The sequence below is a fragment of the Vigna umbellata genome, chromosome 3 (genome assembly GCF_029865625.1).
Source record: "Vigna umbellata cultivar VRB3 chromosome 3, Vumbellata_1.0, whole genome shotgun sequence".
In the NCBI taxonomy this organism is placed as follows: Eukaryota; Viridiplantae; Streptophyta; class Magnoliopsida; order Fabales; family Fabaceae; genus Vigna; species Vigna umbellata.
In genome coordinates this window covers 27,055,883-27,066,667 of record NC_142167.1, presented here as the reverse complement: position 1 = coordinate 27,066,667, position 10,785 = coordinate 27,055,883, and the positions used below count along the sequence as shown (strand labels likewise).

At 37.1% G+C, this 10,785-nt stretch overlaps 1 protein-coding gene across 1 annotated transcript; it reads right to left on the bottom strand.

Moving 5' to 3' along the window:
* Window positions 1–1,999: 1,999 nt before the first annotated feature.
* On the bottom strand, window positions 2,000–9,567 carry LOC124838330 (LIMR family protein At5g01460-like). Its single transcript, XM_047313900.2, has 14 exons — window positions 8,941–9,567; window positions 8,742–8,827; window positions 7,449–7,564; window positions 7,230–7,340; window positions 4,476–4,574; window positions 4,251–4,373; window positions 4,007–4,069; window positions 3,849–3,913; window positions 3,641–3,750; window positions 3,408–3,522; window positions 3,249–3,314; window positions 2,899–3,009; window positions 2,600–2,666; window positions 2,000–2,506 (listed from the first exon to the last, which is right to left on the bottom strand). The coding sequence occupies exons 1-14, from the start codon at window positions 9,288–9,290 to the stop codon at window positions 2,459–2,461; spliced, it is 1,530 nt and encodes a 509-aa protein (XP_047169856.1). The 5' UTR covers window positions 9,291–9,567; the 3' UTR covers window positions 2,000–2,458.
* Between the last annotated feature and the right edge of the window lie 1,218 nt (window positions 9,568–10,785).

Sequence of the window (10,785 nt, the reverse complement as noted above, 5' to 3'; positions counted from 1 at the left end):
TACAAATACAACACTATTATACACCAATGTGTAATACATTAAATGATAATTCTTATCTTCAAAACATAGGAACACATTCAAAGTAACACTAAAATCTAGGAAAGTACAACTTTATTATCAACAAATACAATGAATACATTTCTTTCAAGATTTCTAACAAAAATTATGTTCTTCAAAGGTAATCAATAGGTTATCAAAGAGTTCTAACAAAACCAGAAATGACATTACAACAACCATTATTCTACAACAGCCCTAATTGTTGCAACACTTCATCCTTGCGGATATTGTCAATATTCAAAATCCAATCAAAACAAACTTGTCCGTAAACTATTGCAGCTTCTCCTGAAAATAATAAAATGCACACAAAATGAATAAAATGCTCAATCTTTTATTAAAGGTCCATAAGAATTTTTTCTTACTTATGCTTGCGTAATTAGGCGTTGTTTTCTCTTCGTATTTATCAACACCATCACACAACTCCATAAATTTTATAACAATAACTCCACAATCATACCTACATCAAACAAAGTTCAAAATATAAATAATGTCATACTACTTCAATCAAACAAATAAATATTATAATAAAAAAACAGAGACTAAACTTATGTGTTGGGTTTGATTGGAGTGTGCACGTGTTGTACTTGGAAGGATGGTTTGTTTTCTTCATAACGATTCAACAACATTATTGAAAGATAAACAACCATAAACCAACATTATTGAAAGAAACTAATAAATTTTCAATACAACATATTTACTTACATTGTTTACACCTTGTTGTTTAATGGAATTCATGACTGTCAAAGCAAACATTGTACAAAAGATATGTCAAAATAACCTAACAACAACCACACCCAAAAAAATTGTAACTTTGCACCCAAGACACACAAAAACCAAGGAATAATCAACCAAAAGTTCAAATATTTTAAACAACTCAATATCACCGAACAAAAACAACATAGGATAATGATAACGAACCACACAAACTTACAAATGGTGCTTCTTCCTCTTCAATGGAGGTTTTTGGAGCATGTTGGTTCTTTGAAACGGCGAAACGACGACGAATAAGACTTTGATGAACAACTTTGAAACGATGATGGAAAAGACTCTAGTGAATGACAACGGTCCGGTGAATGGTGCAAAGTGAGTGAAAGACAACTTCTGCAAATGGGAGACCTGTGGGTGGAAGGACGTTCTCTCGAGGCTTCTCTCGCGCAAATGAGCTTCCAATTTTTTAAATTCCCACAATGAAGCCCACCAAATGGAAACCCTTGTAATCCCCTTTCATTCCATTTCCACATCATTTTCAGTTTGTTAAAATCCTCTCCACCTAGACCAATTACAACACGACAATGACAAGTAGACAGAGTCAAAAGTTTGTTAAAAAATGGTGTTGAAATATCATTATCTATATTTTATATCCAAAATGTAAATATTGTAATCATTATAAAGACCAAGTGTCCGTAACTTTGAGAGGCTTATATATTTAGTCTAGAGAAATATTGTCCTTATTATTAAACTTGGACTCAGAAGAGTTTAGTAGATAACATGTAAAAGCTTAGTGTAATTAGCTTGAAGGGACGTTATGCACTCAAAAATATAACTTACAACTTTATTCATTGTAAGTTAAAAATAACATTTGTTAAAATGAACAAATTATGCATTATTACAGAACATTCCTTGTTTATATATAAAAAAAGGTTTATAGGAATATTTATAAAATTATTAATTGAGTGATTTACAACATTGTAAGCAAAACAGTGGAACATTTCCTTATTTATTTTCTTCTAATTATTTGAATAGTTTCATTATTAATAGAATTGAGCCGTGTTTCTTACAGTACTGTACACACTATTTATTAAATGCAATTAATATTGTTTTTGTTGAACAAACGTAGTTAAAATATAGCTTATAGCTATACTAGAGAGAAGAGAAAGTATACACAGCTACTTTCTAGCTTTCCACATAATCAACAACCAATTCAAAACAGAAATACACAATCTGAAAGCCGAACTAGAAAATCTATTATACAAAGGATGAAGTACAAGAACATGTATGAACATTAAAAAAAAAAAAAAAAACCCTGCTCGTACAATTTCTCTTTGGCAAGGGTTGTGTTACCTCAGTATTTTGTAGGAATCCGGTATTCTTCACACACGTAATAATACGCTTAATTACACAATGAGAGTGGAATGTGACAATCAAACAAAGGAATAATACATACAATGGCGACAGAAGCAGCAATGGCCAAAATTGAAGCTATAGCACCCAACTAACGATTCCACCGCATCAAATTGTTCTACTCAGATGAAGATTAGTTTGCTCTATAGATTTTTCAACATCAAACAAAACTAGGCAAAAACACATCCAAATATAAAAACCACTTGAAGGGTTTGAAGCAAGGAATCTCCGATGGCTCACTCCAGAAAGTGCTTCTCCAGAGGCTGTGCCATGCCCTCCCTTATGTAGATAATTGGAACCTCCCACTAGGTTTTTTTCTTCTCCATCCCTGGTATTTTCGTGTTAAAAAAGACTTTTAGTATCAGTAAAATATTAACAAACGTTTAAACAGTTGGAACTAACTTTGCAAAGGTAAACTTACAAACGCAGCGTAATACACAAAGGTCAATCCAGCTAAAGCAACAAAAGCAATTTGGAACACATTGTACCTGTAATGGAATAACCAGTCAGTCAAACTCAATTAAAATGTATTACTACCACATTATAGCCATATTCAATGTTCACAAACTCTTATCTAAATTCAAAATATATAGTAGGTCAAAATTGGAACAATAAGCCCATAGTGTACTCTAGATTCACAAGTTAGCAGAAAGAAGTAACCATTTTTTGCCCCACGCGAAGGCAGGCAAGTAGAGGCAGAAGAAATTCAGATTGACTCACTTGTATAAATATTTAATTCCTCGAAGAGACTCCAAAGTGTGGCCAAAGATTTCCTGGGCTGCAGTTGCTTGAGCATAGTAGGCAAAGGCTGTGGAGCAGAACTGGATCACACTACAAGGTAAAATAATACAACTTTCAGCGAGGGTGTACAGCATGCCATGATCATGACAGCATATAACAAGTGCCTTAAACTTTACATGCAACACTACTTGTGCAACTCTTCTTACATTATGTAAGAGAAAAACAAAAAAAAATATCATAAACTTTATGACACTCAGGTAGAAGCTAGAAGCTTTAACTTCAATACACATACCACCCCATTAGAAATGTACAGCAGAGACTATACTTACCTAATGGAAGAAAGAAGAATAAGGCCCACATTAAACAGAAAAGAGTTCATAAGAGTTGCTCCCCACCTGCCAGATATAAGATCATATTGTCAGATACAAATAGGGATGCCAAACTACCAAAATGGAGAATGAAATATAAATCTATAGCACTTAAATTACTTCATGGGATGTATAGTAATAAAAACTAGTCTCAGTCCAAGCACCATGGCACCAGTAATCACAGCAAGGAGAAGGTAGAAGCAGAAAAATGCAAATGCAGCAGTGCCGAGAAGACCTGATGAAATAACAAATTACATATATCATCTAGATTAACTGAATAAATATTATAATGTATTTATTCTAGTATACATAATAACTAAAAGAAAGAAAATAACCAGACGTTTCCAACGTACCCCATACATCGTCTAGCTTAATGAAAACTTGATTCAGGAAAGGAGAAAGTGGTGGATCAATTAATAGATAGATAATAATATGAATGATCCACACAACGGAAACAATCAACCTGTTAACAGTTTTCAAATAGATAAGAAACATAACACTTGCTAAAATTGTTCAACAGTTCAGAAGGATCATACTGCAACCACACAGTTTATAGCTTACCCTAAAATTCCAAAAACAAGTTTTGCCAGATAACCAAGAATCGTTAGTGCCCATGTTGTCTCAGCCTATATTCATGCAGGCTTGGTCAGAGGGAAAAAATTACACATTGATTATACCTGAAAATTAAAAAAAAAAAACAGAGAAATTTGATCATGGACCTTTTCCCCTTGAGGATACATCTCTTCAAGAAGCTTTACGTCTTCTTCTAATTGAAAAACCTCCTGCAGAATTATGTGAGATTTATACGTAAATCACTTTAATTTCACAAAATGCTTCAACAACTGTAAAGTATATGGTGCCAGCATCAAATTTCATATGGAAAGCCCAAGCTAACAATTGTCTCCACAAAAATACTTAAAGAATAAAGTAAATAAAACTGATAAATGATCAATATTTGTTTACCTTCTCGACTGCCTTCACATTTTTACGAAACTTTCTACCCTTTGAACCACCCTTTTCTTCCTGACGGAGAGCCTCGGCTGCTTTCTTTAAATCTTTTGCTTTTTTACCTAGTTCAGTGGCTTCCTGCAGTAACCAAACCAACAACACCATGAATATAGTATACCATATCAGGTAAACAAAAAAAAGCTAACGAATTACATTTTTTTCAGTAACAATATACAGCACCTTGATATACTGTGAGCGAGTGATAACAGCCTTTGGACGCCGAATAAATGAAAATATAAGTCCTAATGGAAGACATGCAATACCAACACCGCCAAATATCTGGATTGAATAGAGAACAGTGGTCAAATATCATGAATATGAAAACCACTATTTATAGAAGGCGTATTTAAATAAATCCACTGTTAGGTTTCTGGGTATATGAAACCTATCTCACTCCCTCTCAAATGCTCAACAGTAAGACACCAAAGGAAAGAATAGAACTTTTGTATTAACCCAAAAGAACAAATATACATGAATGGTAAACTAATTGAGAGCCTAACCTCCCTCCACAGGCCAAAGTCCTGTCTTTACACAAAGAATACAAAAACTCCCTTTTAACAATGAATAGAACTCTATTTATACAAGACCTCCCTTCCCGCCTTTCCTAACTGCTAAAACAGTTAGGATATTGACTTTGTATTAACTCTTCCTTCTCTCTTAAACCCATTATATCCTATTACTTTATATCCTATCATTACACCCTGTTGCAGAACACCGTTGTCCTCAAGGTTGGAATTGTGAAACTTGATCTCTTGGCTCCTCTTCATCATCGTGTTATTATATGAAGGAAACCCACTGGCTACTGCCCTCCAATTCAAGTCCGGAGGCTTGGGTGGTGGCAAATCCTCCTCCAATGACTTCCATTCTTCCTGGATTCTATTAGCTTCCAACATTCTAGTCACATCTTTTCCAGAATCATAAGTCCTGAGAAAATGGTCTTCGATGTCTTTCAATGCTTCAAACAACTCTCTACCCTCTACAGGTGTATCAAGAACTGCAAGCCCCCCTTTTTGTTTGCTGGCCCACCTCTTCACAAAATCCATCCTTCTCTCCCAGGCATTGATTCTTCTATCCACCCTTCCCTCCAATGCCTTCATTTTTCATTCCACCACGCATCTCTCCCAATGATCCAGCACTCCTTTCCTAAGGATATCTGGTAGTCCTCTCCCGTTTGGATCTGGCAGTCCTCTCACGTTCAGATCTGGCGGTCCTCTCCCGTTTGGTTCCTTTCGTCGTCTCACGTTCAGTTCCAGCCGTCCTCTCACGTTCGAATCTGGCTCCTCTCCCTTTCGGTTCCGGTAGTCCTCTCCTGTTAGGTTCCGGTAGTCCTCTCCCATTCGATTCTGGCGGTCCTCTCCCGTTCAGATCTAGCAGTCCTCTCTCGTTTGGATCCGGCAGTCCTCTCATGTTCGGTTCCGGGACGTTCGGATCCGGCGGTCCTCTCCCGTTCAGATCCAGCAGTCCTCTCTCGTTCGGATCCAACTGTCCTTTTCTGTTCGGTTCCGGCAGTCCTCTCATGTTCGGATCCGGCAGTCCTCTCCCGTTCGGATCCGGCAGTCCTCTCCCGTTCGGATCCGGCAATCCTCTTTTGTTCGGATATGGCAGTCCTCTCCCGTTCGGATCCGGCAGTCCTCTTCTTTTCGGATTTGGCAGTCCTCTCCTGTTCGGATCTTGGACGTATTCTTCCGCAGTCACTGACTGCTTAATGGCCGCCAACCTTTCAAAGATTGTACCTCTGTTCCTTCCTCCAAAGCGCACCACCATAGCTTCCTTCAGTCCTTCCCAAGAAGGATTCTTGGCTTTAGCCTTCCAGGCCCAGACCCAATACCTAGCACTTCCCTCCATGCTAATGTATGCCAGGCGCACTTTTTCTTCCTCTATCACCCGTTGGGTCTCAAAAACTTTCTTCGCCCTAGCAATCCACCCCATAGGATCAAACCCTTCGAAAGTGGGTAGGTCTACCTTTTTTACCCAATTAGGTTGGGCGTCTCCTCAGTCTTAATCCAGTTCCTCCTCTGTGCTCTCTCTTCTCCTTCTCCGATTCTCGTTAACAGAATGTTGATCTTCATCTACAAACCCTGGACTGCCTTCCAATCTTTTTTCCTGGTTCCACACCCTTCCTCCAATAACTCGCAAGAGTTCTCTGGTTTCCTGCCGCATTTCTTGCATATTTCTTCTCCATTCTGCCATGCTCATTTTTGGTTTTGTCCTGCTTATTTTCTGTTCGTTGGTCCTTCTCTCCAAGGAATTGTCTCATTTTCTTGATCACTTCTTGATCTGCAAGCTTTGATTCGGCCGTCATCTCCTAAGAAATCCGGCAACGCTCCCTTGATGATCCGGCAGGTCGGACCAATTGTTAGGTTTCTGGCACTCCCTCTCAAACACTCAACAGTAAGACACCAAAGGAAAGAATAGAACTTCTGTATTAACCCAAAAGAACAAATGTACATGTATGGTAAACTAATCGAGAGCCTGACCTCCCTCCACAGACCAAAGTCTTGTCTTTACACAAAGAATACAAAAACTCCCTTTTAACAATAAATAGAACTCTATTTATACAAGACCTCCCTTCCCGCCTTTCCTAACTGCTAAAACAGTTAGGATATTGACTCTGTATTAACTCTTCCTTCTCTCCCAAACCCATTATATCCTATTACTTTATATCCTATCATCTACAAATCCATTAAGAGAAAGTTTCTTTCTTCTGTTCAGTACTTTTATTATATTTTTAGGGTGTTAAGAAAATCTCAATTTCGAAAGAGAATAGAGTAATACCATATTATAATTCATTCACTCTCACACTGAATAATCTATAACCACAAGAGTAGTCCTTTATCCAATACAATAATTTTGGCCAAACAAGCCTAAAAATCTAGCCAAATATTTAGCATGAATTTTAAAAGAAAAGTTAAATTTAATGAAGATTGAGCTTACAGCAAAAAGCACGGATCCAACAATAGTAGCGAGTGCAACAACATATTCTGGGAAGGTACTACGCATGGTCCATGTTTTCTCTGACGAAGGACTGGCAGAGTAAGCTGAGCACTGGTTTAAGGACAATGTCGAGGGAAATGCAGTATGAGCAACAGAAAAAATATTACCACTGAAAACATCAAAACCAGCTAAAAAACAGAAACTGGTACAGAAAAAGACCTGATGGACACCATTTCCAATACATTGTTCATTACTATTGAATGTCCATGTGCTAGGAAATGCAGTTGTCGATGAAGAGAGGTGCCTAACAGTAAAGTCCACCTTACCAACCAGCCCTAATAGATCAATCATGGAAGAGAAGCATAAGCAAACAGTTTAAATCTCAGATTAAACCACATCAAATTTAAAACATTAACTCAAGGTTTAAGATGGGTTTATGTAGTATATCTTTATTAAATTGAATTTGAAATGACAAATAAAGATGACTATCCTTCTTGAAACAGCAATGAGCAAATTCTTAATCATGAATTTAACTTTTTAAGGAAGATTATGAATTATGCAATACTTTTTACACCTATAAATATAATTTTAAACATTCCAATTGTTTATTTTGTGTAAAATGATTTCCGTTTCTTAGTCCTACACCAAATGGACAACATTGTCAAGGAAATGAAACCAGTTTAATGGGTTGAAATTTGCAGTAGCTTTCTTCTTTTGGCACCAAGTCCGTGACTCGTTCCTGCCTGTCCCATCTAATAATGTGAACCATAATGCCTTGACACAATTTCACTCGTATAAACTTTTATTACACTCTTCTTGCTTGCAGTGCAGCATGAATTATTCTTGCCGGAACGACCCACCCCAATCTCAGTTCTCCCTTTTGTTATCAGTAATCCACAACAATCCCCTCCCTTTTATTTAATCCATATCTCTTAAAAATTACTTATTACTTATTACGTATAGAGCCCAAAGCATTGCCAAGCAGCACATCCTTAGTTCCAATAAAAACCCTGCAAATGATGCAGATTAAATTTCACCTCTCTCTACTTCTATTCACCCACCAATATCTTTAACCACACAAAAATCTCTCCAAGGTAAGTTGTTATACAAGAAAACAGCCTTCAAAAAAATCCCACCCACTATCCAACCTCGCAAACGCACTAAGATCCTTACTTCCCATAACATGGATAATCCAAGAGTCCTCCCCGCCTGTCATCCAACGCCAAGAAGGACAGCAACCACATGCACAATAACACGAAATTCTCCTTTCATTTTCATTTGAAGAAACCGCACAACCACATATCCATAAAAAAAAACACCCAACCCATAACCCCTATACACGCAATTCCCCAATCCCATTTCTAATATTCTTAGTCCTTGACAAAACACATTCAACTAAAACGCAAAGCACTACTCAGTCCTACGATACACGACTAAGTAATAAGAGGTATGAGTCACATAACATAACGCGACTCAAAGTGTTTACAGCATCATCACATTAATCATTCATACCGTATAAAATACCCAGAACGAGGGCGCACACTATAGCCGTGGTGACCATCCACATTAACGCACTCTTAATCCTCTTCCCCATAGTCCTGCACACAAAGCAAAAGACACCCAACACAACATTTCATTCAAATCCACGAAACACTTAATTAACAACAATTCAAATTTAAAACCGAACAAAGAAAAAACTAAAAAGAAGTACTTGTCAAGGTCGCCCTCGTAGTAGAACATGGCGAATGGGATGACGAAGAAGACGAGGATAGCGTCGACGATGTAAACGGAGAGCCAGAGGTCCTTCATGGGGAGGGTGAGGTTGCACGCCCCGTTGTAGATCGCGTGGCGGCAGGCATGGCGGTTAGCCACGTCGGCGGGGAGCATGAGGATGGAGATGGCAGCGATAGAGAGGCCTAAAACGACGACGAATTTGGGGAAGTAGGCCTGGTTGGCATCGTCAGGATGCTGGTAGTTGACCAAGAGGTACACGTTGACGAGGAAAACGATCACGCAGACCACCACCGCCACGATCACCAGGGCGAGGTTGAAATCGCCCATCGTCGCTACGGCGAAATCAGAGGAATCAGTAATTGGGAACCAGGGTTAGGGTTGATCGGATCTCGTTTAGAAACAGACAGAGAGAAAGCAGAGAGGAATTTGGTTTCGTTCCGGTGGTGGTTTGCTACGGTTAGCGGTGGTAATTTTTATGTGAGGGATGGAATTACTGTTATGTCCTAGTGCCGTTGTTGACAATGGGTTATGGGAGAACTGTTCGGGGTATATTTGTAATTTCAAGTGGGGGTATTTCGCTGTTGTAAGCGAAATTCAAACCAGGCTGTACTCCAAGTCATAACAGGAGGGGAAAGGTTGGAAAATGGGATAGTGAGGTGGAGTTTCGTAATGGGCTCAATGGGCCCAATTTGTTTATCAGGGCTCAAGAAAACTTTTCGACTGATTCACCTTGCACCTCCAAACATTTCATTCTGGATCTTCAATTTTCTAAAATGTCTCTAATTAATAACTAGTTTAAAAGTTAAAATTTTTTGTTATTGAAAATTTCTGTGCACACAAGAGACTCTATCTCCATTTTCTTCCAATCACCTAACATGCATTCCTACACCTCTGTATTCCTTCATCCATGAACCCCTGCATCCTTGCACCGCATCCCATTTTATTTTTATAAAGAAAACATACACCAATGCACCTTTGAATTGCAGCTCTTTGATAATATTTTTTCTCTTGAGCTTTGTACTTTAAAGATATTTGAGAGGAATTGTTCGAGTGCAGTTTAGAGTGGTGCATCACGAAGCTTGACTTGTTTTGTGGTGGTAAACTTAGGGTGTTTCGTGTTAGCTCATTCTTCTTTGTGTTCTTGCTAAAGAGAGAGGTTAGTATTTTTTTTTAATCTGTCTGGATAGTTAGACTTGTTGGTTGTATTGATATTAATGGAGAGACATTTTATTTCGGATAATCTCTTTGCATGCATGAAATGAAAAACCAAAACCGAACCTATCAGCTGTGGAGAGCCAATGCAGGCGGACTCGGATGTGTATATCTAATTTACGAAGCTTCAGATTTAGATATATGATACACGACTTACATTATATTCATATTTTGTATGTTTACATTATATACATCTTATATTAGTTTAAATTTCTTTTAATACTTCTTATATTATTTTAAATTTTTTTTTAATTTTATGTATGAGTTTATAATATATTATATAATTTCTAATTAATATAAATTAATTTTTATGAATGTATTAAAATTAATAAAACTAATTTTGAATAAAAAAAAACTTAAAATGATCGTAAGAATTCGAATGTACCAAAATCGGATGTAGATATCCGATAATCACCATTTCAGATGTGGAAATCCGATAAATGTTTAATATTTTATATAAAAAGTTTAATTATATTACTTACTTAATTATTTTATTAGTTTCTAATTATTTTTAGAATTTAGTATGATTTTGTATGGTTTATAAGGTAATTATATAATTTTTAATTAATATAAATTAATTTCTGTGAATTTATTAAAATTAATAAAACTG

Bases quoted from the DNA above. Each gene is read 5' to 3' on its own strand.
- LOC124838330 (XM_047313900.2), bottom strand. From the start codon at position 9,290: ATGGGCGATTTCAACCTCGCCCTGGTGATCGTGGCGGTGGTGGTCTGC. The intron at 4,374-4,475 runs GTGCTGTATATT...TGGTTACTGCAG, and splicing joins CTCGCTCACAGTATATCAAG to GAAGCCACTGAACTAGGTAA. The intron at 3,751-3,848 runs GTAAGCTATAAA...AACTGTTAACAG, and splicing joins CTTGTTTTTGGAATTTTAGG to GTTGATTGTTTCCGTTGTGT.